The 27,997-nt window shown below is 41.1% G+C and overlaps 1 protein-coding gene across 2 annotated transcripts; it reads right to left on the bottom strand.

The window, feature by feature from the left end:
* Window positions 1-49: 49 nt before the first annotated feature.
* Window positions 50-5,235, bottom strand: LOC117829135 (heavy metal-binding protein HIP-like). 2 transcript variants are annotated; one of them, XM_034706693.1, is made up of 4 exons: window positions 4,883-5,235; window positions 2,582-2,740; window positions 505-621; window positions 50-410 (listed from the first exon to the last, which is right to left on the bottom strand). In XM_034706693.1, the coding sequence occupies exons 1-4, from the start codon at window positions 5,187-5,189 to the stop codon at window positions 127-129; spliced, it is 867 nt and encodes a 288-aa protein (XP_034562584.1). In that variant the 5' UTR covers window positions 5,190-5,235; the 3' UTR covers window positions 50-126. The 2 variants fall into 2 exon arrangements, with proteins under 2 accessions (XP_034562584.1, XP_034562585.1); XM_034706694.1 differs by having other exon boundaries at window positions 2,594-2,740.
* Between the last annotated feature and the right edge of the window lie 22,762 nt (window positions 5,236-27,997).

Here is a 27,997-nt window from a genome sequence, read left to right as displayed (position 1 = left end):
AACAAGTTTTTAAAAAGCACAAATCAGAATCCAGTTAATATCCAAGGAGTTCAATCATCAGATATTTATTGATGTGCTGGTTCACCATAAACAAGTAGATCACTGTGATGATCACATGACCATCACTTACAAACTGAAGAGGAGGAAGCCACTGAAAGTGTTGTGATTTTCAGAGTTATCATACAAACTTAACCATTTGGGAAGATTCATGTACACCAAATCTCCCTCATTTAACTGAAGAGTTAATGCATTTGACAAATTTTTATGCCCTCCCTCAGCGATATATTCATCACTTCTTATCACTCTCTGGTCATTGTGGTACAGTTCAACACCAACACGCTGAGAATTATTGGCACCAAATGCGCTGAATCTGAAGTAGTAAACTCCTCTGATGGGTGCGACGAACATGCCTGCATGAGAGGAAGAGTAAAATTGAGAAGTACATTAAAACTAGAAATGTGTAAAGATACATGTTCATGAATCTGTTTGTAGCTGGAGCTGTACCTGATGTAGGGTTATAAGCCTTCCCAATGTTGGTGAAGACTTTATCGTACTTCAGCACAGTGTCAGTTTCAAAATACCCCAACGGACTGTTCAAACCAACAGAGAAAGCAATCTTACCTGTGAAGAAAAACATGTTCATTATCAATAATGAGTGATTTGATGTTCAGGGTAACTTACTGCTCACAGTTGCAGAATCAACCTATCCTTTGATCAATCTAGAAACAGCTAAAGAGGTGGATCTGAGGCGAGCCACAAACACAAACAAAGCAGCTCTCTGTCAGTCAACCTGCCTCGCCCCTGTTTATGAAAAGTCATGCATAACTCTTATCATTATTGTACAAGATCCCCCTGTTATGAGGACTCCTGGGCTTTTGAAGCGAGCCTAAAGTGGACAATCGAGGAGCTGCAGTTTTGTATTCGCTTGATTGTTTGATTCTTGAAAAGGGATGTAGCTTGGGTATACCACACACCATACAGCTGAGGATACTGGACTGCAGGCTACTCTCAATTCCTGGAGATACATACTGACAAATTCAAGGTTAAAATATATATATTTATGTGCACTGACAACACTGATTTATGCAGTGAGCATTTCACCCATGAACAGACACTCAGAGCTATTTGAGCTTCTTTTCACCCCGTTTGAAGACGTTGATTTAATGTCTATGTTTAGACCAGATTTCACCGTAAATGTCCAGGAGTCAACATCCAGAGGTTGTGTTTCTTTCATAGTCAGAGCTGCACAGCTTTGTCTAGTCTTCCATTTACTTCTTCTCTAGAAAATGTTTAAACTGCTCTCTTCACAACATCTCTGAACCTTCTCGTTAACATCACACAAAATATTTACTGAACAATTTTTTGACCATTACGTCAGACTGAAACAAATCAGCTGTGAGCTAGGTTTATATCTTCCTCTGACTCATAATGTTTACTGTTTAATCCGTGACATGATCTGGATGATTTTATATTTTTTTAGTTACATGGAACGATTGTTTGTTTGTTGTTGTTTTTTCTTCTTTCCAGTTACCTTACACAGCATTGAATCTGCTTCCTTGCTCTGACAATAAAGAGCCATAAGGAAGGATGTTTAACATTTAAATACAGCCAGTGAATATTATCTACAACAGAGGGACTCAGAAAGTTTTTCAATCTGTTTCTGAAAAAAAACATCATAATGAATCAAACATTCATGTGTTTTAAAGGTCAAAGTAGCAGGTTCTTGTAACTGGCACTCAATGTGTAAATTACTTTGAATCATTGAACAAGCTTTTGCTCAAATGATCAAATATTTAATAAGAAATCAAAGTAATGAGGAATCAGACAGTCCATGTACATTTATGGCCCTTTTCCACTACACAGTTCCAGCCCTACTTGACTTGACTCAGCTCTACTCGACTCGACTCGACTCTACTCAGTTTGTGTACTTTTTCCACCAGCCCGAGTACAAATTCACGGTGGGCGGGGTCGTCTTAACACAGCTGCTTGAAACTGCAGTGCGAAACTGCGTTCACGTCATTTTGAACGTGACACAAACACATCAATCACAAACAATGGAGGCAATGGTGTACTTGCTGCTCGGTCTGTGGCTTTTTGTCGCAGGCCGAGCGAGAGAGGAAAGCAAAAGAAGGCTGCAGGCGGCGAGACATTGTACAGTACTGATGTCGTTTTTTAAAAATGGCGGGTTTGATTCCTGTTTGGCGTCGCACTCATGACTCTTCAGTGACGACATTATCTGACAAATCAGTGGCCGGTAGTCTGTCGATGTCACCTTTTATTATCGGCTCAGCTCGCTTAGAACCAGAGCAGAGCAGGTACGAAAAGCTGGTATCTGACACGAGGTACCACGCCTGTGGAAACACAACACAAACCGAGTAGAGGCAAGTCAAGTCGAGTAGAGTAGGGCTAAGACGGGCCGGTGGAAAAGGGCCATTAAACACTCAATAGGCTGCAACTATTAAACAATTGGAGCTTTAAACTATCTGAGGATGTTTATGATCATTGAACCTGACACCTCATGTCTCTCTCTTCAAACACAAGCTGCTCTTCGGGACAGTCCCGTCACATTATGAAGTCATGCCTGGTGTCTCGCCTGTGTTTGCTCTCTCCAGGTTCTCCACAGTTATCTTCTGCAGTTGCACTTGATCCTTGGTCATGCTCAGTGCTCCTTTCAAAGTATCCACTTCTTTCTCACTGGCTTCCACTCTGTGTCCAGCAGCTGACAGCTCTGCTGAGAACACTGGGAGGATAAACAAGGCAAGAAGCGTTAGCTGCTACGATGCATGTGTGGTAAGATGTATATTTAACACCACCCCTAGCATGACACACATTCACACTGATGGCTTTGACTTGGAGAGCAACTTTGGGTTCAGTGTCTTCACAATGTCTCGTAAACTGCAGGAGCTTGGGATTGAACCGGAAAACCTTTTGAACTGAGAGATGACCCACTGTACCACCAAGCTTATATTTTTCAGACTAATAGTTGGCAAGGCGTCACGTGTTCCTGGGAAAATGCTGAAACCCTCTCGACACATACCAATACATATTTTACCTAAATATATCTATACATCTATACATACAGTGGGGCAGAAAAGTATTTAGTCAGCCACTGATTTTGCAAGTTCTCCCACTTAGAAAGATGAGAGAGGTCTGTAATTTTCATCAGAGGTACACTTCAACTATGAGAGACAAAATGAGGAAAAAAAAATCCAGGAAATCACATTGTAGGATTTTTAAAGAATTTTATTTGTAAATTATGGTGGAAAATAAGTATTTGGTCAATAACAAAAGTTCAACTCAATACTTTGTAACATAACCTTTGTTGTCAATGACAGAGGTCAAATGTTTCCTGTAAGTCTTCACCAGGTTTGCACACACTGTAGCTGGTATTTTGGCCCATTCCTCCATGCAGATCTCCTCTAGATCAGTGATGTTTTGGGGCTGTCGCTGGGCAACATGGACTTTCAACTCCCCCCAAAAAATTTTTATGGGGTTGAGGTCTGGAAACTGGCTAGGCCACTCCAAGACCTTGAAATGCTTTTTACGGAGCCACTCCTTCGTTGCCCGAGCGGTGTGTTTGGGATCATTGTCATGCTGGAAGACCCAGCCACATTCCATCTTCAGTGCTCTCACTGATGGAAGGAGATTTTGGCTTAAAATCTCACGATACATGGCCCCGTTCATTCTTCCCTTAACACGGATCAGTCGTCCTGTCCCCTTTGCAGAAAAACAGCCCCAAAGCATGAGGTTTCCACCCCCATGCTTCACAGTAGGTATGGTGTTCTTGGGATGCAACTCAGCATTCTTCTTCCTCCAAACATGGCGAGTTGAGTTTTTACCAAAAAGTTCTATTTTGGTTTCATCTGACCACATGATATTCTCCCAATCCTCTTCTGGATCATCCATATGCTCTCTGGCAAACTTCAGACGGGCCTTGACATGTACTGGCTTAAGCAGGGGGACACGCCTGGTGCTGCAGGATTTGAGTCCCTCTTGGCGTAGTGTGTTACTGATGGTAGTCTTTGTTACTTTGGTCCCAGCTCTCTGCAGGTCATTCATCAGGTCCCTCCGTGTAGTTCTGGGATTTTTGCTCACCGTTCTCATGATCATTTTGACCCCACGGGATGAGATCTTGCATGGGGCCCCAGATCGAGGGAGATTATCAATGGTCTTGTATGTCTTCCATTTTCTTACAATTGCTCCCACAGTTGATTTATTCACACCAACCTGCTTGCCTATTGTAGATTCACTCTTCCCAGCCTGGTGCAGGTCCACAATTTTCTTCCTGGTGTCCTTCGACAGCTCTTTGGTCTTGGCCATGGTTGAGTTTGGAGTCTGACTGTTTGAGGCTGTGGACAGGTGTCTTTTATACAGATAACCAGTTCAAACAGGTGACATTAATACAGGTAACGAGTGGAGGACAGAAGAGCTTCTTAAAGAAGAAGTTACAGGTCTGTGAGAACCAGAAATCTTGCTTGTTTGTGGGTGACCAAATACTTATTTTCCACCATAATTTACAAATAAATTCTTTCAAAATCCTACAATGTGATTTCCTGGATTTTTTTTTCTCATTTTGTCTTTCATAGTTGAAGTGTACCTCTGATGAAAATTACAGACCTTTCTCATCTTTCTAAGTGGGAGAACTTGCAAAATCAGTGGCTGACTGAATATTTTTTTGCCCCACTGTATATCTATACCTGCATTAAAGACCGTACCAATTAATAATAATGCTTGATTTTAAAACATTTACAGGGAAAGAACAAAAGATGAGATCATAAGTTATATTGCATTTACATTAAGGTGGTGGTTCCAATTATATTGGCTTGTCTGAGTACTGTGAGCATTTCTTCTAGAATTATTTATGAATCTATGAACTTGGTACCTGCGTTTTCCTTCTCCAGCTCAGAAATCTTGTTTCTTGTGGCCACCAGCTCGGTTCTCTGCTCCTCCACCTTCTCTGACATGTTCCCAAGTTCCATCGTCAGCAGTAAAACCTTCGCCCTGTCTTCGTCAGCCTTCTCCTCGACGTCTTTCATTCTGCTCTCCAGGCCCCTCAGCTCAACCCTCTGCTCCACCACCATGTCTCTCAGCATCTTCAGTTCATTCCACATGGCATCGACGGATGTGCAGCATGTTTGAGCTGTCCTTGAGGACAGGCAGAAGAGCAGCACTATATAACAACCCTTCATTCTGAACACACCTGAGAAGTGATCAAGTGATGTTTTGGAAGCTCACTTTCCCTCTTTATACAATCAGTCAGACTAAATGAGAATGCAACAGGTGTGAGGCAGATAATCTACTTTCATGCTTACAAAATATCTCTTTAAAAAAAACAGTTTAATCCGACATGTCATGGGAAAGGGACAATCTGTTTGAATGTCAGAGTGTTGTGCTGTGTGTTTGCTGTTCCAACAGTCTGGGGGGGTCCAGGATTTAAGAACACGGAAGCCAAACTGAGGCACTGACTTATGTGAGGGTGACACAAATGTAAACATAAACATTTAAAATAACAACAAACACAAGTCCAGCCTCTAGCTCAGCAGACTTCCAATCATAGTTTAGGATCACAGGGAGATGGTAACCAGATTTCAGGAGCGCCCATACCATCCCAGACAACCTCATGGACACCCCCCTGAAAACAGTCTCCATAATAACAATTAATAACTAACCATGCTATCTGACCACTCATGAGAAGAGCAGAATGTGTTCAACATGGCAGAGGTTCAATGCCAAAGCAGCCACTTGAGGTGAGAATGAAAACATGTCTAAGCATTCATTTGGTTTCAATGTTTCACATGGATGTTAGATTCCTGTTACTTTTCTGTGAAGAAAATTACAACTCAGTGTGGCAACATATTGGTCTTCTATGTTGAATTCTTTATGGACTCAAATAGAAGATGTATCTCAAAGAGTCGCAGTACGTCGAGTGCAGAAAGAATAATGGCCCTTTTCCAATATAAAGTTCCAGCCCTACTTGACTCGACTCGGCTCTACTTAACTTGACTCTACTCAGTTTGGGTTTCTTTTCCACCAGCCCGAGTACCGACTCACGGTGGGTAGGGTCGTCATAAACACAGCTGCGCAAAACTGCGTTCACGTCATTTTGAACAAACCACAAACACACTAATCATAAGCAATGGAGGACATGGAGGCAATGGTGTACTTGCTGCTCGGTCTGGGTTTTTTTTGTCGCAGGCCGAGTGAGAGAGGAAGGCAAAAGAAGAGCAAAAGAGTATTGATGCCGTTTTTAAAAAATGTCAGGTTTGATTCCTGTGCTGAGAGCATAGTTTGAGCGCTGAGCATCGCGCCCATGACTCTTCTGTGATGACATTCTCTGACCAATCAGTGGCCAGCAGTCCGTCGACGTCACCTTTTAGTATCGGCTCAGCTCGCTTAGAACCAGAGGAGAGCAGGTACGAAAAACTGGTATCTGACACGAGGTACCGCGCCCGTGGAAACACAACACAACACAAACCGAGTAGAGGCGAGTCAAGTGGAGTAGAGTAGGGCTAAGTCGGGCCGGTGGAAGAGGGCCATTAGTGCACTACATTGAAAAGCCACAAAAGCTACAAACAGCCTGTTGCAGGCTGGTGTGGACTCTTGAAGTTTGACTGCACACAAAACGGTACGGTCAAATTTTCACTCAAAATTCTACAAAACTAAAAGTCAAAAATAACTATTAACAACAAAATGTTCCTACAAGAAAGAACCTTTGATGCAAAGTGTTCCCCCACTGTGTTGTGGTAATGTTGGCTCATTACAATAGATATAAACAGAATCCAATGAAATGGAGCTACAGTTCATAAACAAGTGCATATTTAATTTAAGCATCATATCATAGTTTCTAAACTTTAATAACAAAATATTTTAATTTGGAACGTCACAAGTAGTTGAACCTGTTTCTCTGTATGGGTTGGGTTGTTAAATTGGGGTGTTCTGCTGGTGGATGTGATGGATAGTGGGAGCTGGCCATGTGCAGAATTTAATAATAAATGAACAAAAGGTACAAACAAAACTTCCCAAAGAAACAAAGAATTAAGAAAGCAACAGAGCGATCCAACCCAGGAAAGGGGAAACAGAGAAACTAATTACACAGGGCAACAAGCAACAGGTGTGGAAACAGGACACAGGTGAAACTAATGAGCTTAATCAAGAAGGAAGGAAACACACAAGGAAGTAAACCAGACGCACAGGGATCAGAACTACAAAATAAAACAGGAAACACACACACAGGGAATACAACACAAGGCATGGAACACTAATAGTATGAGGGAGACAAAAGGTCAACTAATAACTAACACAGAATACACACAGGAAGGAAACAAGGCATTAAACACAACAAGGTAAATTTACGAAATAAAACAGGAAACATTGAAGGAAAAAACATGAGGAAAATCCAAAACTGAAGATCAACCCATGACACAATTTTAGCGTTTCAAACTTAAATTGTGAAACCTTTCAAAGTTATTCTGCACGTCTCAACACTTAATCCAGGAGTTTCAAAAAGCATCCTAACTTGAAACATAGAGAACCAAAGTTGTTTTATAACCCGAGTCCAAACTATTTGATCTGCCAAACCCACAGGGCTCACTTCTCAAACAGTCCCTTGGAGGAAGAGTTTGACATTTTCAGTAAATATTCTCATTTCCTTTCTTACCATAAAATCACATTGTAAGTTGAGGAAGGTGGAGCTCGAGTTAGTTTTCAAAAACAAGAATGGGACTTGATTGAAAACCAACCAACTCTGTTCAAAGCTTTAATCAGCCAACTACACATTTATTTTTATTAAGTAGAGTATGGAAAATAAGAGATTTTTCAACTTGTGTCAGCTTTGGGCAGGGTCAACAAAGCTTTTGTTCCATGAACATTTTAGATAACTTGCTAATTGTTGCAGCTTGGATTTCACTGTGCAGACAAAACATTGGTATTGATCCTCTCATCTAAGTATCAAAAGAGCATAACGGTATAGATCCAAAGTATAAATAAAACCCTTAAAACTGAATTTGACATGAAATACAGACTTTCTTTTTCTTTAGTTGTTTCAAACAGCTTCCAGCCCTGAGACCCAAAACAACACCAGCAAGTTACCAAGTAAATCCTGTAAACTCAAAGTCTGTGTGAAGTCTGGGGATGTGTGCTGTAGCGCTGCCAGCTCTTTTCTAAACAAAGCCGACTGTACACTGTGAGAACTCTGCTCAAACTTGATCCTGCTCATTGCCAAGGGTCAAAAATAGCTGCTAACACACTCTGTGCTCTTTGTTTGTGAAAACGTGATGCCGCTTGATGTTTCCAGGAGTAACCTTACAAAAATCAACTCCTCCCTCATTTTCAACTATTTTATCACCAGCTGAGCTTTGAAGGACAGTCAACAACAGTCCAGTTTTTATTGAAAATGCATCATGTCTGCCAGGGTGACATGTTGGTGAAGCAGAACAGATTTCAGATGTCATCTTGCACCAAGTCCTAACAGTATGCACCATGAGTCTCATCTACAAAATCAGCTTGATTACATTGTTCCTTATCAGTGTCTTAACTGGCCCATGTGGCGCAGCGTGAAGCAAAGCGATGCATCCACAGATATTTTCACTGATTGTGAAGCCTGAAGATTTAGAGCTCCCTCTGCTGACTGGCTGCAGTATAGGTCACAAACCCTGCCTCAGTAATGTTAACAGATGGACCAGACGCTGTGAGAGGCACTCAGTTTTGACACATTGGCTGTTTCCGAAATCGCCTACTATACTAGCAGTACGTACTGATATGTCCAAAATTCGGTATTTAGTAAGTAGTATGTGAACAAGAGCAAAATCTGCAGTATGCCAAAACTCCCCGGATGTGTACTGATTCGGAAAAATATCTCAGTGTGCATCGGACCAGTCTGCCTCGCGTATTGTTTCCCATAATGCATAGCGCTCGTTCTGCTTTTTCTTTTTCCTCATTTTTTGACGGGAGGAAATCCGTTTTTGGGTGCTGTGAAAGTTATCAAATTACATATAAACCACTTCCTAACTTTTTAAATCATAAATGGATGCTAAATAAGCATTTTATTTATCGGCTTCGCCGTTGTTTACTTCCGCTTTCCGAAACCGGAAATACAGCAAAGTCTGGCTCAGCATGCTGCATGACAGATCGGACAGAACAGTCATACTACGTACTAAATTCAAACGCAGTATGTAGTAGGCAATACCTACTGCCTACTACATAGTAAGTAGTATGTAGCAGGCCGTTTCGGAAACAGCCTATGTGAGTTTGGTAAACTAATCAGCACAGTGCAGGGTCAGGTGTGTGTGCCTGATTGCCCCTGATCTGGAGCAGGTGGGGGAAGCTTATATATACTCCTGGGCTCACCTTCCAAGTTATTGAGAGGATCTCTCCTGTGACCTCTGCATGTATAGTTTACCTATGCACCATAAATCCCTGAGAAAATACTTATTTTAAGCTGGGCAGGTCTTTAGTCTTTTGGTTTTCTTTAAAGGTATCTGTGGCAGCCCTTTTAGTTTTGTTAAAAGGTTTTCCTGGGTCTCCCTCATAACTTGGTTCCAGCTAGGTGCTCTGCAGAGGTGGTTTAGTTTCTCTTTTATCATATTAACACCTTGTTTAGGTTTTGGAGTCTCTTGGTTTCAGCCTTCTATATTTTGGTTTTCCCCTCTCCCTCTGATCGCTTGTGATTTTTGTGGTTATTCCTTTTTTGGAATAACTTTAAGAAACCCTGTGGTCCGTACTTGCATCCTGGCAGACGCGAAACTATAAAATCACAAGACAGGTCACATGTATTCTTCTCAATGACGTACAGGTCTGTGTCTCATTTTCAGAGTAGTTTAGCTTCAATTTGTTATCTAATTTTAAAAAGAGGAAATGTGTCATCATGATTGACAGCTCTGTTGACCAATGTGGCTCCTTCATCATTCTGCCCTTTATTAGCAGAGTACAGGAGGCATGGTTAGAGAAATTTAACAAACACTTACATGTGTGTTAAACAGGTGTGTGTTAAACAGGTGTGTGTGAAACATGTAAACACAGAGACAGAGCTCTGTTACTGTTTACATTTATCAGAGTTATTACAGTGAACATGTGTACAGACACAAATAGCTGTTAAAGCCGTCATCACAAACCGACGTCGCTTCACGTGACGCTCCGGAGGAGAGGACATTTCATCTCTGGTATCATTTCCTCGCATCTCTGGTGGGCGGGACTAAGACGCGAGGAAGAGACACGAGGATGGACGTTTAGAGTTTTGAGAAGCACCCATAGTCTGTGGCTGTTTTCGAAACCACTTGCTACATACTACCCACAAATGTAGTACGCAGTACGTACTGCATACTGCGTTTGAAGGTAGTATGTAGTATGACTGTTCTGTTGGATCTGTTATGCAGTCTGCTGGGCCAGGCATCGCTGGGTTTCCGGTTTCGGAAAGTGGAAGTAAACAACAGCCAAGCTGATAGATAAACTGCTTCTTTAGCATCACTTATGATTTCAAAAATGTTAAGTGTTTTTTATAAAATGTAATAATTTTCAAAGCACCTAAAAACAAAGTGCCCTCGTCATTCTTTTATTGTTAAATTCAGACAGGACTTTCAAAAGAGTTTACTTGCACAGTTTGAAAAGGTTTTTTGTATGTTTTTGTAAAAGGACAGTCATTCATATGTTATATGTGTTCTATTAAAAGATTTCTGTATTATAACAATGTTCTAAATATGAAGGTATGGCTGGAAACTCTTACGTCCAACACTTGACAAAAATGCTTTCTAATTCACTCCTATTCACTCTATAGTCCATTACAGCATCCACTCTCCTGCTGGTTTGCTTTTCACTGCGAGCGGTCCAGCAGAGTGGAAAGACAAAACCTTAAAGACTGAGGGTGACATGTTAGGTAAGACTTTGAACAAAATACATGATGTGTATCAGAGTGTAAGAGGAAAAAAGTCTGAATGTGCTGGCTCTTAAGGTGTGATATAAAAAAAGTTTCTTTGACTTACAGAGTCTGGATTTTCGGCAATCCAGACTCAGTTTGCAGGTGACATGAGAGGTAAAATGTGTGAAGTGTAGGTGGTAGACTGATGATGCATATTCTTTAGCTGCTGTTCCATAAATCTGAAACTTTTAGGAGGTGTTTCTTATATTTGAGGTGACGGTATCAAACCTGAATCAAACAGTGTTTGCATAATTATCTCCATGTGTCAGTCCTTGGGTTTGTTTTTACCTGTTCAACTCAACAGATGGCTGGAGTTTATCACATTAAGATCTTGTGTCTTGTGTCAATCAAAGATATGTCAAAATAAATGTTCTTCCAATTCCAAAAAGGTTGGGACGCTATGAAAAATGTTAAAATATTTGATGGTTTGAAAATCACTCAAAGATTACATTTAATTGAAAATAACACATGTTGAACTGAAACATTTTATTGTTAAATGATAAATATTTGCTCATGTTAAATTTATTGCGAGCAGCAAGTTAAATTTTTACCATTGTGATACACCAGCTCTTCTTTTAACAAGGCTCTGTAAACGTTGGGAACAGAGGAGACCAGTTTCTGGAGTTTTAAAAGTGACATGTTGTCGAATTCCACCCTGAAAGACGTTAACGTTCATTTAAGTCTCCCATGTGAAAAATCTATCAAATCTGGTAGGCTTAGATCAGCTGAAAGAGTGTTTTCAAATCAGATTGTTTGACCCAGGTCTCAGTTTAGTTGAGGGGGCATGAAGCAGCATCGCAGATATCTCATTAGTGACAGAATAGAGGTCAGGGTGAAAAACATTGCACTCATCACCTGCTGGATGACAAATGAAGCCCTTCACAAGCTGCAGGAAGGGAGGAGATGAGAGAGAAGCAAGTCAGAGAGAGACGACGCGGCGGAGATGGATAAAGGCAAAAGAGAAAACACGACAGAAGGAGTCACTTGTGTTATTACCTCTTTGCTGCTGTAACATCTTTCATTTTTACACATTATGACATTTTTTTGTTTTACAGAATTTACAACAGAGGATCCGAACATCCCTCCAAGGTATGGTTTGTCTCTTTGATTAATGAAAGCACTCAACACAGGCAGTGGAACACTTACGGGATCCCTGCTCATAAGAAAATTGATTACCTTTAACTAGAAAACAATGGAAAATGGTGAAGTGTAATGACTGGGTACCTATTTAACTCTGCAGTCATTACAGGGTCCAGGAAAGCAATCACTGTGCTCTGTAAAGCTCTGGTATTAATGACTCTTAAAGTGTGAGAAACATTGCTTAAAAACACTCTTTAGAAGACTGATTACTGCCATCATATGACAAAATGAAACATTAATATCACAAAGATTGCAGTCTGGTTCTGTTTTGATTAAAAAAACGCCTTCTTGCTCACAGCTATTGTTTTCTTTTAAACTTTGCATTCACAGAGGAAGGAACAAATGTGACTCCAAAGTGAAGTCAATCACTAAAGCTGTGTAGGGGATTAATCAGTGTTAATTGGAACCCTGTTTCAAAAACAACCAAAAACCATTCTTCTCCACTTCTTTACAACTAACAATTAGAATCAGGCTTTATTGCTCAGGATTAAACCAACTCCTCATTTCACCACCCTATTAGATTCATCCCCCTGCTAATGGGCCTTGTGATGAGCTATTGATCTACAGCAAGGTGTCTCAGGAAGTGAAGGAGACACCAAATGAAACCAGCCTAAAAAGAAAAACCTGCAAAGTTACATCGTAACCTTTTCAGGTAAATTTAATGTAAAGATGTAAAGCTCATAAACTACCCTTTTTTAGGTTCACTTTCCCAACACTGTGCTCACACCTGTCAAGGTTTTAGCCCAGCATGACACATCATGAAGTCATGTCAACCGGAAGAAGAGTGGTTGCTTACTTGGCAAACAGGAATCCAGATGAATACAAACAGATAAATAAATAAACGGCTAGATACAGCTGGAAAATCACTTATAATTCTAAACAGTGGCTCTCAGACTTAAAAATTAAACAGCGCACATGTCATTTCTAGCCAGAAAAATATTTGGTTGACTGAAATAATTTGTAGCTTTCAGATTTTTTGACCATCAGCCAGTATTTGCGACTTCTAAAGCTACCACTAATGCTAGCTAAAGCTGAGGAATGTGAACACAGTGGTAATAACTTTGTAAAAATACAGGGGCTAAAGCCAGTTAGTTCAAGTATTTACTGTGTTATAAACATAGACTGTATAAATAATGGACATAGTATCCGTGACGTCACCCATCTGTTCTGAGTGTTGTTTTGAAGCCAATCGACGGCGGCAGCCATATTGAAAATGCGGAACTCAACCAGGCATTGTGTGACGTAAAGAGGTGGAGTTTGAGCCTCCTAGCCAACAGCTATGTGTTCCCTTCCGGGAGTCAAGTCAGTCATGTCCTTATTTGGGCAAAAACTCGTAATCTTAATATCTTCTGAGTGGTCGCGTTAGAAAAACATTCACCCCTTGTACAGTGTGTGCCGGTAGAGAAATTAACTACGTAGAGCCAAGCCGTTTTTTGAACCAGACTGTAATCATATTTATTAATGCTGCAAAAATCTTCTTCTTTGAATTGGTGCGTATGTGGTTTCCGGTGTTTCTGCAGCCAGCGTCAAGTGGACGCTCGATGAATTGCAGTTTGTAACACTTCCACATGGGCTTCATATTTGAGATTGGAGGTTGCTGCTTGGTGATAAACCATAAGTATACATAATTAAACCAAGTTTGTCACCAGGTCTCCCTTTTGGGTTTAGCAAACATTATGCTTTTGAACAAATTCATAAGTAGTGCAAAAATGAATTAACATTTCTTTCTTAAATAGCCTAAAAGCTAAAAAATATATATATAATTCTGATTAAATTCGCTGCTTTTGGAATTAAATAGAATGAAAATAAAATGCAAGTGCTGTGTACGAATTCAGGGGCTTCTTCCTTTTGAAGTGCGCATATCAAGACTCAAGGTGCGTCAAATGTCATCCCTTTTTGAAGGCTCCATTAAATGCAGTGGAAAAATGCATCCTACTTTCCTGTGCTGCGTGGGATACATCAGGTGCATCTTCAAGACCCAACATATCCTGTTATTCGTTTTGCATCAATCCAAACAAGATGGCAGACTCTTAAGTGGATGAGTAACACACTGTTCAATTTCAGCATTTAGTCTCAACACAGCAAAAAAAAGCAACCAACAGAAAAAAAGACAGACAGCTAGAAATTTGACATTGTCTTTAAAATGACAGTGAAGGGAGTGAAGTTATGTTAGGCTAGCTATGTTAGCTAGTTAACCATCTACGCATCTGCTGCCAGAGGACAGGGTCGGTGTTCTTTGACGCAAGGGTAAGGGGTGAAAGAAATCCTACCAGAAGACCTCCTTTTGTTTCAGCTGCAGCGATCTTCCCAACATTCAAAGGCTTGGTCCTTCAAAGGTTTCTACCTCTGAATTGGGAAAATGCTGATATACTAAGCTAGTTAGCCAGACATGCTATCATTTGCAACTTTAGTAAGTGCTGCCTCTAAATTAATTTTAACCTTGTATCCCACTTGCTGTGAGCAACTTTTCCTGTTCACACAGATGTGAAAACAAAGGCAGCAAACAGTTAGCCTTCTTTAAATTAATGTACATCAATAGTTAACCCCTGTAATTTAAATGCTCTACTCCAGGGATGTCAAACTCATTTCAGTTCAGGGGAAACATGCAGCCCAATTTGATCTGAAGAGGGCCAGACCAGTAAAATCATAACATAATAACCTATAAATAGCCACAACTCCAATTAGTTCCCTTTTGTTTTAGTGCAAGAAAATTACATTTACATTCTGTAAATGTTCACATTTACTGAACTATGTTTTTACAAAAACAGCTGTTGTATTTTTCTCCATGATGAGTCTCATAGTGGGGCCGAACATGATATTCTTTAAGTGCTTAAACCTGCTGCAGACACACCAAACACACAGGCAACTATGATGCACGCACATGTATGGTAAGCATGCTCACAATATGTGGCTCCTTTCGTAAAATGTGGATCCACTGCTCCTACTGTGACACATTTACATACGTAAACTTTACTGTTGATTGGAACACAAAGTCAACTGGATTATGCAAACTGCAAATATTCCTTTTCTTCACTTTGAGAAAAAAATGTCCTGGATCACTGTTCTGGTGCGCTCTGTCGGCACTATGATTGTATGCGCCCCTAAGAGGACAAATTTGAAATAGCAGTTACTTTTATTTGCAATTAATGTCTTCTCTGTAATTTTTTTCACTTTTGCAAAGATGTCCTGTGGGCCGGATTAGAACCTCTGGCGGGCAGGTTTTGGCCCGCGGGCCGCATGTTTGACACCTCTGCTCTACTCTGTCCATATGCCCTGTCCCTTCTCACTGAAGAGGTGATCAATTTAACCTCTGACCACCTTGGAGAAGAAAAAGTACAATCAAGTATCAGCAAAAAGAAATGTCCTGCTTTGAAAAGTTCCTCCTCAGCTCTTTGATATCAGTTATTAGTGATGAGGTTTTTTATTTCCGGGAGACGAGTATCACATACATTAGGGGCAAGAGTGAGTGATGACGGTAATTAGGACCGAGTTGTCCTTTCTCAACCTCTGCTCTTCAACTTTCAGCAGACCTTTGAGGACTTTTATTCTTCTCTGTTTCCATTTCTGGATGAAAGATTTATAACATCTATCAGAAGGTTGAGATTGCTAATAAGCCTTTGGACTTGTGTGAACCGTCATCCAGCAGGAGAAGAAAGTGAGTTTCTTTTACTTCACACCTTCAGTAAAGCCTTTGCCTTTCATAAAATGATGCATGTATTATAAGTCATTTTACTAGATAAGCAGCCTGTAATTATTCTGTCTCTTATTGATTTCCTTCACATCCAGATCGTCCAGACTCCCCACAGGTAGTTCATAGATACAGATACCCTGGCTTCGATTGGATTCTAGTGGTTCAAACACAGCTCTATTATATTTCCTACAGTTCTCCATTTATTCGCCTGCCGCTCGGAGAGATTTGCAAGGCGGTAGAATTTGATCCCTCCCGGAACAAATTGAAATGTACTGTACTTGCAGTGCTCAGCAGTAGGGCTATCCTGCAGCGCGGAGAGGCCGTATTGTGCTGACTAGACTCAGGTGCTCACCTCACTGCACACACTGAAACTGTGGACCGTTATTCCCATACGCTGTGGAGAAAAACGAGGAGTGTGCATCTGTGCACGTCTGTGAGTATTTTAGGTGGATGTGTGGATGTGCTTCAGAGTCAGAGGATGAAAGTGTGGGTCTGTCTGAGTGAACCTTAGGCAAAAATGATGATTCCCATACATTAATGCAACAAAATCAATCATATAGTCAATCCATTTCTATTCATGAAACACCAGATTACAATAAACGTCACCTCATTGCACTACATAAAGAGCATATACCAGGAAGAGAGACTGATATGTAAACTGGGTCTGTTAGCAAGAGTTTTTAGAGTCATGAAGCTGGATTTATTGAAAATTACATCACCTTTGTCCTTAGTTTACACTACTAACCTGGTCATAGCTCCATTAAGCCCAGAGCTTTTATACAACTGGACAACAAGTGCCAACCTCCAATCTTGAGAAATGAAGCTAATGCAAAGTGCAAAAAGCTGCAGTTCCTTGAGTGTCCACTTGAAGCTGGTTCTAAAAGCAAGGGAAACCCCATTACACGCATGTTAAAATCATCTGTTTTGAAGACACTAGGGGTGTGGCCGACGTAGCTGACATGCAGGTGCTGTAGCGGTTTGCCAAGAGGCTAAAGTTCCGCCTCAGCTTCACTTTTTCTGCGTTGATCACAATAAATGCTGAGTTGGAATTTCGCCACAGTTGTTCAGCTTCATAGCTCCTCATTAGGAAACAGTGTGTGTGACATCACTCAGACTACACCAATGTTTTATGAAGCCTGCAGTCCTTCTGTGGAAGCTATATGCATCCAGTTGGTGATGAAAAAAATTCTGAGCACATCTATCTTCAGTCTCCTTCTACTGGGTATATATTCAAGTTAACTTCCACTGGATCCGCTCCGTTGCGTCCCGGCTGCGTCTCTGATCCGGCAGGTCGGAGCCCTCCGGATCAGATACCCAAGACTTCTATTTTTGCCGGATGCCGGAGCACGACGCATCAATCTCAGCAGAGCAGATGGAGTGGGACAGGAAGTCAGGCACCAAAACAAAAAGAAAAAACCTGCTCCGTGCTGCGTTCTGAAAATGCAACCGGTGGTGTTGATGGATGACAGAGCACGAAGACAGACCGTAGCGGATCGGAGACATACTGGACACGAATCTGGTGGAAGTACTACTCATATTGTCAGTGTTGTAATTCTCATCTTGATCTTGAGACAGAGGCCTGGACTAGAGCACTGATGACACAGACTCAGGCACTGCCTCTGCATTCAGACTTGGGAGATGGGGAGGATCTCTGTCTAATTTTTTCAGTTTTGATCAAAGGCTGGCGCATGTTCATGTGCAACAATTACTGCCAGGATGCATGAAGAGGCGAACAGGTTGTGCATTTCTCTTTCAGAGATTTTAAAGAAAATAGAAGAAAGAGCAGAGATGTTAAAGAATCATCGAACATCTGGCAAGGTGCACCCAGAAATGTAACCTGATAAAATTGCTGCCAGCTAACAGTAACATTTGCCACTAAAATGACAACAAATGGGTCTAAGATGTTGGTGAATTAAACAGGGTAGCCTTTGGGTTGCAGGTATTTTTGAGTTATTACACACCTTCAATGATCCCACTGCGGCAGAATCGATGAGTGCATCTCCCCACTAAGAGAGCAGGTGATGTGCATTTACACAGGAAGGCAAATTGGACCTGCCTCAACCATGACACCAAGAATTGAGAAAGATGGAGATCCTGAAAAAGAGATATGTTGGATGATAATGAACAGACGGACAGACAGACAGACAGACAGACAGACAGACAGAGAGACAAGAAGATACAGTAGAACATCTTTCTGTCTTTAAAAGATGTGAGTGTAAAAATAGGATTAATTTAAGTATCAACAACATTGGTGCATTTTAGGGGCAGGCCAAGAAAAAGCAGGCTCTCTAGTCTCTTGTAGTTTTTCTCTCTGAGAGCAGGAGCAGCAGACAGGATGATTCTGGGTTTTAGACACATAAACACCTCTGTGAGCCAGCCACGGGCCTCCGAGTTCATAGAATTGATGTTGTAAAGCCCTATCCACCACTCAGTCTCTCTCATGCACACACGCACACATACACAGCTCCATCTCAGCCTCCCTCCGTCTCTCTCGTTCTCTCTTCTGCCCTCCCCACTCACCTTTCCTCATGATTAGATTGACTGGCTTAGTTTTGGGACCAGCAGCTCAGGGTTTGAGAAGCACTATGAAGGGGAATTGCCTTTAACCGAGATGAGGTTTGTCTCAGCTAGCTGTCTGCTGCTGCTATAAGCTGCAGGGTATTCAGCGTGCGTCGCAGCACAGCGCCTGTAAACGTTACCCTCGGCCCCCTGGTCAGGACAGGTGGATCACTTCTCTCAGGTTGACTGTTTTTGTATTTATTAGTATTGTGTACTTATTTTAAATCTACTACAGCACCATCGATCTCCGCGGTGGAGTTTGGAAAGAAACCCTGAGGCTGAAATCAAATTGCTATGATCATCTTTTTAACAGAGAATTCAGAATCAAAGAGAAGCGCTACATCTGATGTTGGCGTGACATTGGGTCGTCCTAGAAGTTCTTACTTTGTGACCGTTACGGGCATCATTATGAGGAATGGACGTGCTTACAGAGCGAGCGCCACAGCAGTATATCACTGGATTTATGCTTACAGTTGCCTTGCAGGCGGGTGCTGCTACCTTTTTTCTCTTTTTTTCACCCCCTCCGCTTGTTTCCTTGGGATTCATATCAATTTGTCCTCATTTTGCCTCATCCTGTGGTTACAGTGTGAAAGCTGAGATACAGACAAGGAGAGAAAATGAGTGTGTGCAAGAGGTTGTGCGTGTTTGTTTTTGTCAAAGTTAGAGAAGAAAAAAAAGAGGGAAAAAGCAAAGGAGTGGTGAAGAGGATGGCAGGTAGAAGAAGAGGAGGGAGGATAGTCTGGGTTGCCTTTCCGTGTCAGGAGAAGAGTGTCTGGCCCGTAACGAAATGCCAACCAAATGAGGACGGATCAGGGGGCCGAGCGTAAGCCACCCTGAGCCCCCATTACTGAGCACGGAAGACGGATGGGACTGCTCGTCCTGAGAGAGGGAAGAGAAACACACACAAACACATTAATACACATCCTCACACTCACACCAGCGTGCACAGGCTTCAAGGACAACGTCATACACAAGCACACACACACACATACGTGCTGCATAGAAAGGCACAAAGATGGGAGGAAATAGATAAAGGCATGTTGATGAAGTGTTGCCATCCTTGGAGACGATGCTCATATGTGCACTCCATTCATATCCACGGTCGGCATTCAAAATAACTCCGCACTGAGGATGCAAATTTATAGAAATCAAGCAGCAAATAAAATCTGAGACACTGACTCACTGACTACACATACTTAACACAACAAATGTCTCACTGCTAGCAGAAGCTGGCTATGCTAATTTGCAGATGGCAAATCATCCGCCATGCAGACAGCAACCCGTACTGTACCCAATCATGATGAATGACAACAGATAATGTGATAAATCTGTGTCTTCAAACCAGATCTAAAATGTTTATGTTGCTTAAGAGCCCAAACTGTCTGCTAGTCTTGGCTTTCATTAGACCCTGTGTTGTCTTTGAAACAATTCACATCAAGAAGGCGACACATGATTGCCTCCCAGTGACTGCAGAGTGTAACTTTATGGGGCATGACTAAAGCACTTCTTCTTATTAATCTTTCTGGTCAAAGGCTTCCATCACAAGGAGAACAGAGGACCAGAGGAGCACAAGCCGCTGAACGAGGGAAATTTATGGAGCCACCCTGGCGGTAGTAGACCCATATCAAACGGCACGACAGCAATCAAGCTTTTTTTAATGGCTAATCATTCCCCGCTCCCATGGTGAAATACTTATATCACCCCCACTGAGGAGAAAGAGGCCAGAGAGTTTTCAACTTATTCAGTGACCATTCAAGAGCACTTACGCCAACTGCTGTTTATATCATGTTTAAATGGACGCACACAAAGCCTGCAGTCAGTTAGGAGCTGCTCTTACTGAAGTGGTTACACACTGTTTCCCTGATTTCACACACACATTCATCTAAGAGCTTTGACGATGATAAGTTTTGACTGTTTCAACAAATTACTGGAATAAGTATTAAATTTAACCTCTTACCATTTTAACATTTAATTGTATTAACCCCAACATGTCAAGGTGACGCACATGGAGTGGAGTGATCCACTGCTGGTGAATGATTAATGGACTGCAATTATGTGGCGCTCTTTTAGTCGGTTCATCAGAGAATCATGTGAACTATGAAATGTTTTTATATTATTAAAAAAATAAAATAACATTTAGGCCGCAGTTGGCCTAGTGGTTTAAGTGTACAGAAGCTACAGTCCTTGTACAGCAGCCGCTGGGTCGACTCCTGTTCACGACCCTTTCCTGCGTTTGTTCCCCCACTCTCTACTCCTCATATCTACTGTCTACTTCTTTAGCTGTCCTATCTTATAAAGGCAAAAAAGTCTTTTAAATGTACCCAAAGTCTGGTGAAGGGACCTTTAGCTACTGTGGTCCTTCTCTTCGGAACAAACTGCCTGCTGACATAATGGCCATCACTACTGTCTCTACTTTTTATTTTTAAAACTCATTCAAAACATATTCATTTTCTCAAGCATATGAATATGATGACTGTTGTGACTGGATGCATGTGCAGAATCACTTGCTGTTTGTTTGACTGCTGTGTCTGATGTAAGTTGGGTGTATCTGTTGTTTTCCTGTTTTATTTATTCTATTTATTTTTTTATTTTTTAAAATGTTTTTATGTGTGTAATTCTCCATGTAAAGCACATTGAGCTTACATGTAATGCAATGTGCTTTAGAAATAAAATTGCTATTACTTGACTAGAAAAGAAACTTAGACGTGATGGATCAAAAATGGAGCAGACACAGATCTGGTGGAAGTTGGCCGTTTGCCTTATCACTCAGCTGTGGGGGTCATGTGAAAAGACTTCGAAGAAACCTTCTCAGGTTACCCGACTTCAAAATAACAAAACTCTCCTTTTAAAGCTAAAAGCTCAATCCAAACGTCATCTAGACTTGGATCGTGACCTTTGGACTGACTGCAGTTTTTTCCACATCATATTAAAAGTACCAGGATTAGAATAGTTAGCTTCATCTTGTTGAAATGATTGCCCTCTAAGTTATGGTGCTGACTTTTTGGGTAGTTAAGCATTTTGCTGTAGTGTTCTAACATGTCAAGGTAGCAATCGAAATCATATTAAAATTGGTCATAGTTGTGAAAAAGTTGGATGGAGACAGTATTTCCCACTCATGTAGGCAATATTACTTTACTCACCTGGTTATCGCTGATGTCACTTGAGGCCAAATCATCAAACTGAGTCTCTGTTTGCCTCGGTCTGATATCAAAGGCTCAGGCAGCGCAGTTAGCGCTGGCTACACCAGTTTTCTTCAGCTTTGTTTTGAGGCAGAGATAACCTACAGCTCTATTATCCCTGTTGAGGTCAGGCCTGCTCTATGAAAGAGATGAATAAACATAAGGATTGAAGTCAGCAAAATGTAGGGTATTTTAAGCAAGCCAGCAGCATGCTTTATTAGTATGAGTAATTAGCATGGATATGCATACCAGTTGTTTTGCTCCTCCACCTTTGATGAGAGGGTTTCAGGGCGGGATAGCCAAACCAAAGATAGTAATAGCATGAGGCAGAGAGGGTGGTGAAGTGTGTGTGTGAAGCCTTGTTATTCCAGCTCTTACTCCCAGTAGGCTTAGTTCCTATTTCAATTAATCCCTAATCAAACCGGGAGCAGCTAACATGATCTGATTTGGCCTCTTCACATCGGGACGCTCTAATCAGTTTCCCCATCCAAATAGGATTTGGAGGCAGGCCAGAGGACACACACCTCCTGCGTTGTTGAGATTGTCCTCTGAGATATTATCACTCTATGACACGTCCTACCCAGCGACTCCCCGTGTGTTTTGAAGAGGGCAGTGTCAACATGAATAGTTAGACAACTCTAAACTTGAATGCAAGGTGATAGAGAGCACCGCAAGTATTCTGGCGGTGTTATCTGTCCTCAGGCGAGTTGGTGGCTCTAGAGTTTGTTCAGAGCCAGATAGCGGAGGTCTGGTGCCGACTGCATAATGTCTGCGGAGAGACGAGACCGTAAACAAAATCTGATGTATTATTCACACCTTGGCAAAAAAAAAAGGATGAACACTGGGGCCTGATGCTGTGATGTACGCTGACACCTCACATCTGCTAGCTAATGAGTCTGACTGCAACAGGGCCCTCTCATCAAGGGCATCAGTCGTCGCCCAACTGTGGGACAAGAGGAGAACTACAGTGCCTTAAGGCCCAGCTTCTGTTGCAATAAAGAACAACAAGCAGCTGCGAAGCACCAGGAGAGCACTTACATCAATCCATTAAGAGGCAGAGACGCAGCACGGGCGAGGAAATAAACACAGAGTACAGAGGAAAGTGGAGTTCAAGACGGAATTAAAGTAAACTAAGAGAGACACAGGAGGGGGAGCGGAAGAATGAAGAATGCACACCTACGAGGAATAAGGTGAAAATTAAAAACAGAGCTAAGAGTAGCTTGTTCATAAGTTCTGAGTGTTTTAATTGACGCTCACATTTTGCAGAAGTTAAAAAAGCAGCTGCTAATATAAGTGTAAAAACACTCAGTAAGAGAAGAGAGGATGTATCTCGCATTGTTCACAGTCTTATAACAGAAATATTCCAAATAATACAACCCTGACGACACAAACGTTCAAATGACAAGAGAGCGTCTGCTGCTGCCTCGTAAATTACGTTGACCTGAGGTTAATTTGGTGGTTCAGTGCCCCCTGGAGGACACCGCCTGATTTCACCTGTTTAATAATAAGTTTTGTGTTCACATTTATATCATCGTTATGACATTTCTTATTTAAGGACATTGCAAAGTATAACTGACTGACCTCCACCAGTCAAGAAAAAGGCAATCTCAGTACGTCAGAATTTTTGCCATCCGGCACCATCTACCACAACTTTAAATCTCTGATGGCACAGTTTTTAAATCTACAAGAATTAGTCATGAATATTTCTCACGTCATATAGTCATGCATCTTATTTAAAGGCACTGTAAGGAGCTTTCGTGCTCGAATTTTGTGTTGTGTTGATTCTGGTGACCTCTCAATGGTAGTGTTTTTCTGGTATCAATCAATCTTTATTTATAAAGCGCCTAATCGCAACAAATGTTATCTGAAGTCTCTTTCCAAACAGAGCAGGTCTAGACCGTACTCTATGTTCTATTATTAACGAAGACCCAACATCAAGACAGGATAAGATCCAGTCCCATCTTACAGACAGGACTCAGTCTGGTCTCATCTTAATCCACCATGAGCAGAGCACTTTGCAGCATTTAGCAAGTTACAGTGGCAAGGACAAACTTCCTTTAACAGGCAAACTCTGATTACTAAAGTGAGCAGACCTACATGTTTAACGTTAACCTGTCACAGCCCCGGTGTCATGATGTGTCCCAGTAAATGTCTGAATGTTGTACATATGCACACAGTTGAACTCTTTAGTACTCAAAGAGCAGGAAGCTTTCACGCTGCAGCATAAACATTCAATCCTGTTCATATGTAACAAGTTGACTCCTGCATTATGTTGTTAATGACAATAATGCTATGACACCTCTGGTTTAATCTGGCACACAGACACATGGTGTCATCCCTATGTTCCCACAGCCCAATGGTCCTACATTTCTAGGACATTTTCAAAATTAGGTCTTGTGTTCCTATATTTCCCGTCAATTTAAGCCCTATTCTCCCACAAGATTTATTGGAAGCACTTTATAGTAAATGAATGAATGAATGAATGAATGAGTCATTTTATAACGATCAGCAGCAGCAGAAATCGTCATAATCACAATAATTACAAGAAACAATAAAATAGGCTGATAGAAAAGGGTTTCGGCTGAAGCAGAGCTTATAGATGCTGAAATGTGGGAACATAGGCACAGTCCCAGACACACACAGAACCTCCACGTAAAGGCCCAGCCCGCTCCGGCTCCTACAGAAATAAAATCACAGCATCACATCCCGTGCACAGAAATTAGCATAACTTGCCGTGCACGTTAGCTAGCTCTCTAAGCACTAAAAATAATAGACATGACATGTGAATGAAATCAGAATACATGTAGATAGTAAAACACTTAATAACATCTTAGGGAGCAAAAGAATACACTAAACAAATAAATAATAGGATGGATTAAGATAATAACTTGAACTGAACACCTCTCCCTCAGGGGGAACATACGAAAGGGAAGAGGGGAGGGAGTTAAACAAACAGAAACAACCACAAAGAAGAACCTCACAGGAAGAAAGGGCTGTTCATCAAAACATGCAACTTTAACAAGTAATATTCAAACAATTGCAATGTATATATTATGTAATTATATCAACAAGGACCTGAAATATACAAGTATGTATCTGACCCTGTTACACAAAGACAGTTAGCTCTTTTAGCTAGCAGAGCCCAGGTTGTAGTTGAGTTTCTCCGTCTGAAACTGCAACAGAAAATGTACGTCTGTTTGATAATCCTGCTCCAGTATCAGACATGAGGACTAAACATTATAAAAAGAAAATTATCCAAAGATAAAAACTCCTCCTGCTTCATATCTGACCTTTCACTGGCAAACTTTACCAGCAGAGCTTGGCTTGGCTCTTTTCGTAACATTGTTTCTTGTTTATTTATTTGCACAATTAAAAGAAAATACATACAAAAAAAATAGCAAAGATAAATAATATAATGTGCAGGAAGAGGCAGAAAACTCAGAGAGTTTATTTGAAGCCTCCACCCAAATAATGTTCTAATATCAAAAATGAATTAAAAAAAACCTGACACATATAAAGACAATGGTTGATACTAAAAATACAATAACATAAGAATATACAAAATTAACAATTCATATAATTACAGTTATTACATCAACAGAATTCAAAAGTACAAAATTAGAATATGATGTGCATGGACACCTACTCTATGGGCCCGATCTACTAAAGGTTTGCGTGTATAAAAACACGTGCAAACTTGATTGTGCGCGCAAAGTAGATGTACTCACCGGGTGCACCGTGGATAGCGTCTTTCAAAATAGCACTCGCTATCCATTTAGCGTGTTTGCCTTCATGAATATGCAGAATACATGTAGATCATCAGAACGCGCAAAATTCTGGGAGGAGGAGATGCAAATGTGATCATTTAGCACACGCAATGTGATTTATCAAACCTGAAGCAGATAGCGAGCGCTGTTTTTGCGTCTATATTTAGCACGTTTGAAAGGCAGGTGCAAACTGGCACAGCGTTACGCACACATGGCTGCGGTCACTGTAAAGCTCATCATAACTTTACAACATGCTCGCCACAGCGGGGCTTACAAGCATTACCAAATGTTTTAGTCAATCAAACCAAGATAACAAAATAATAATAATAAAACAACACAAATTCAAAGCAGTTCAGCACCACGGATAGCGACCGCATCATTCTGACACCCACTTTAACTTTTTCATATAACGAGAGCACAGTAGGCCACTGTATCAACAGATATAAAGTTTATTAAAATTGGCACAGCGGCCCACATCTTCACATACAAACAAAAAAACAATATGGACTAGGCCTACTCACCACTGTTTGGACGAGCCTTAAAGCTGCTATGAGGAACTTTTGTTTTGTATCGATTCTAGCGCCCCTTGTGGACAAAGTGATACCTCTTATCTCTTGTCCTATACATGCAAAAGTAGTGTTTTCAAGAAAATCCTCAGCCTGTTGTCTTTTAACAGTCAACGTTACCAGGCAATGTGATTATTTTCCATGAAAACAGTCAATTAAAGGCTGTTTCTGAAGTGGTCTGGTCTGAAACCTACCCCCTCAGGGCAGTTTCAGGCATTAAAAATGACAACAGAGAAGGTGTCAGTGTTGTTGCTGATGGTCTCGTTTGCAATTGAAGGTCATAAAGAGGCATCAGTATCATTTTCAGTCTGTTTCTCAGCCAGTTCAAAACTCCTCACAGGGCCTTTAAGCTCTGCGGACTTGTCCACGATGCACTGTATGTCCATTTTCTTTGATCTGTCATTCTCAATAGATAACATGACATCTCCACTCAGTCTATTCTGTCCCATTGTGCTCATCAAAGGGTTTTTAGTTAGTTTTAACTCGGTGAATGAGCGCTCACTGAGCTGCGCCAGGCAGCTCTCCGTAACTCCTCATCTCGTGCTTGCAGCAGTGTGTTGGGGTGAATTGACTCAAACATGTTCCCAATTCCATTTAAGCTGGTGAATCTTTGGGACAGTTGCTGGATGATGATATCAGGCATTAAAAACATTCACCCGAAAGTTGCTCCCTGGGACGGTGAGGCCACTGTCTTCATCCAAGTGACGCCTAACTTTTCTAGAGCAAGACTGGCAGAATAAGCCTCATCGAATCGCTCTCTAAACTCCATCAAAACACTGATTGCGTTTTGGAGTAGAGTAGATGCGTTTATTTCATCTGCAAATCTTCTGTTTTTTCTCACAGCATTCACCTTTTCACAGATGGCCTCCCAAATCGCGTTTCTAACACTGAGATGTCTCTGCTGGAGTTCACCGATGTGTTTTTTTCCCTCCTCCACAAAGACCTCCAACTCCATGGCTTCAAACTTAATTTATCGCTTAAGACCACTCTGCTCTCTCAAACTCTCCATGGTGACAGCCGATAGTACACGCAAAATCTTCGTAAAATAGGGCGGTCCACACCAGTTTTGCACTTGTTATCATTTGCGCACGCAGTCTTAGTAGATCACCCGCAACACGCCCAGAAATAGCGCATGCAAAATTATTATTTGCACACGCAAATTAGCGCTCGTTATTTGGGATCGTAGTAGATCAGGCCCTATGAGTATTTGGTTGAGCATGATGAGTATATTAAGTAACAGTAGTTAAAAGTTTTTTCAAACATCGTTTATAACATTTTAAAGATAAACAGTTTTTCATTACATGGGAATAAATATTCCAGAATTTGCTGCCCCTGAAACGCATCGAGAATTGACTTCTACAAGTAAAACATTTAGGAGGATGAAGAAATAAAGTTTGACGAGTTGAATAAGAGTGGACCTGTGAATTTAATTTGAAGAAAGACTTGAAGTGATCAGGGATATTCCCTTCACGTTGTATTTTATACAAAAAAACACATATTTGAGAGATACTGATGTTATAGATATTAAGAAGCTGGAGTTTCTGAAACAAAGGAGCAGATGAGACATGTGGCTTCGATCGAGTTGCCATTCTAACAAAACGTTTCTGAAGGAGCAAAATTTTATGGAGTCATAGGAAAAGTACAACCCCAAACTATATTACAATATGAAAGATATGGATAAATTAGGCTGTAATAAAGAGTAAGGAGACAGTTTGTGGTAACAAGATGACTAATCCTTCTTATTATACCAAGAGATGTATTACTTTTTCTGCTAACCCAATCGATTTGTTCTTTCTAACTGAGATTCTCATTAACAAAAACTCCAAGGAATCTAGTAGCTGATACCTGAGGCATCTCAACAGAGTCAATATGAATTTTAGACAAATCCTTAGAGTATTTTTATCTGACACTAAAAGTCAGTATAGAAAAATAAACTATCGTGTTGCTGATGCTCTCGTTTTACTAAGTAGGTCATGAAGAGGCATCAGTATAAGAGTGAGACTGTTTAAAACTCTTCACGGTGCCTTTATGGAAGCGCTTAAAGGTACCAAAAGTTTGTCTAAAACCCAGCCGCTGTGGATGCCAGCGCTGCTATCAAAAGCCAAACAACCCGAACAATGAGAGTTTGGATTGACTTATGGCTTAATCCTGATTGTAGCACATAAGTAGATGACATCTCCTTTTCC

Source organism: Notolabrus celidotus, chromosome 17 (genome assembly GCF_009762535.1).
Source record: "Notolabrus celidotus isolate fNotCel1 chromosome 17, fNotCel1.pri, whole genome shotgun sequence".
NCBI lineage: Eukaryota > Metazoa > Chordata > Actinopteri > Labriformes > Labridae > Notolabrus > Notolabrus celidotus.
This window is presented reverse-complemented; position numbering and strand designations above follow the sequence as displayed.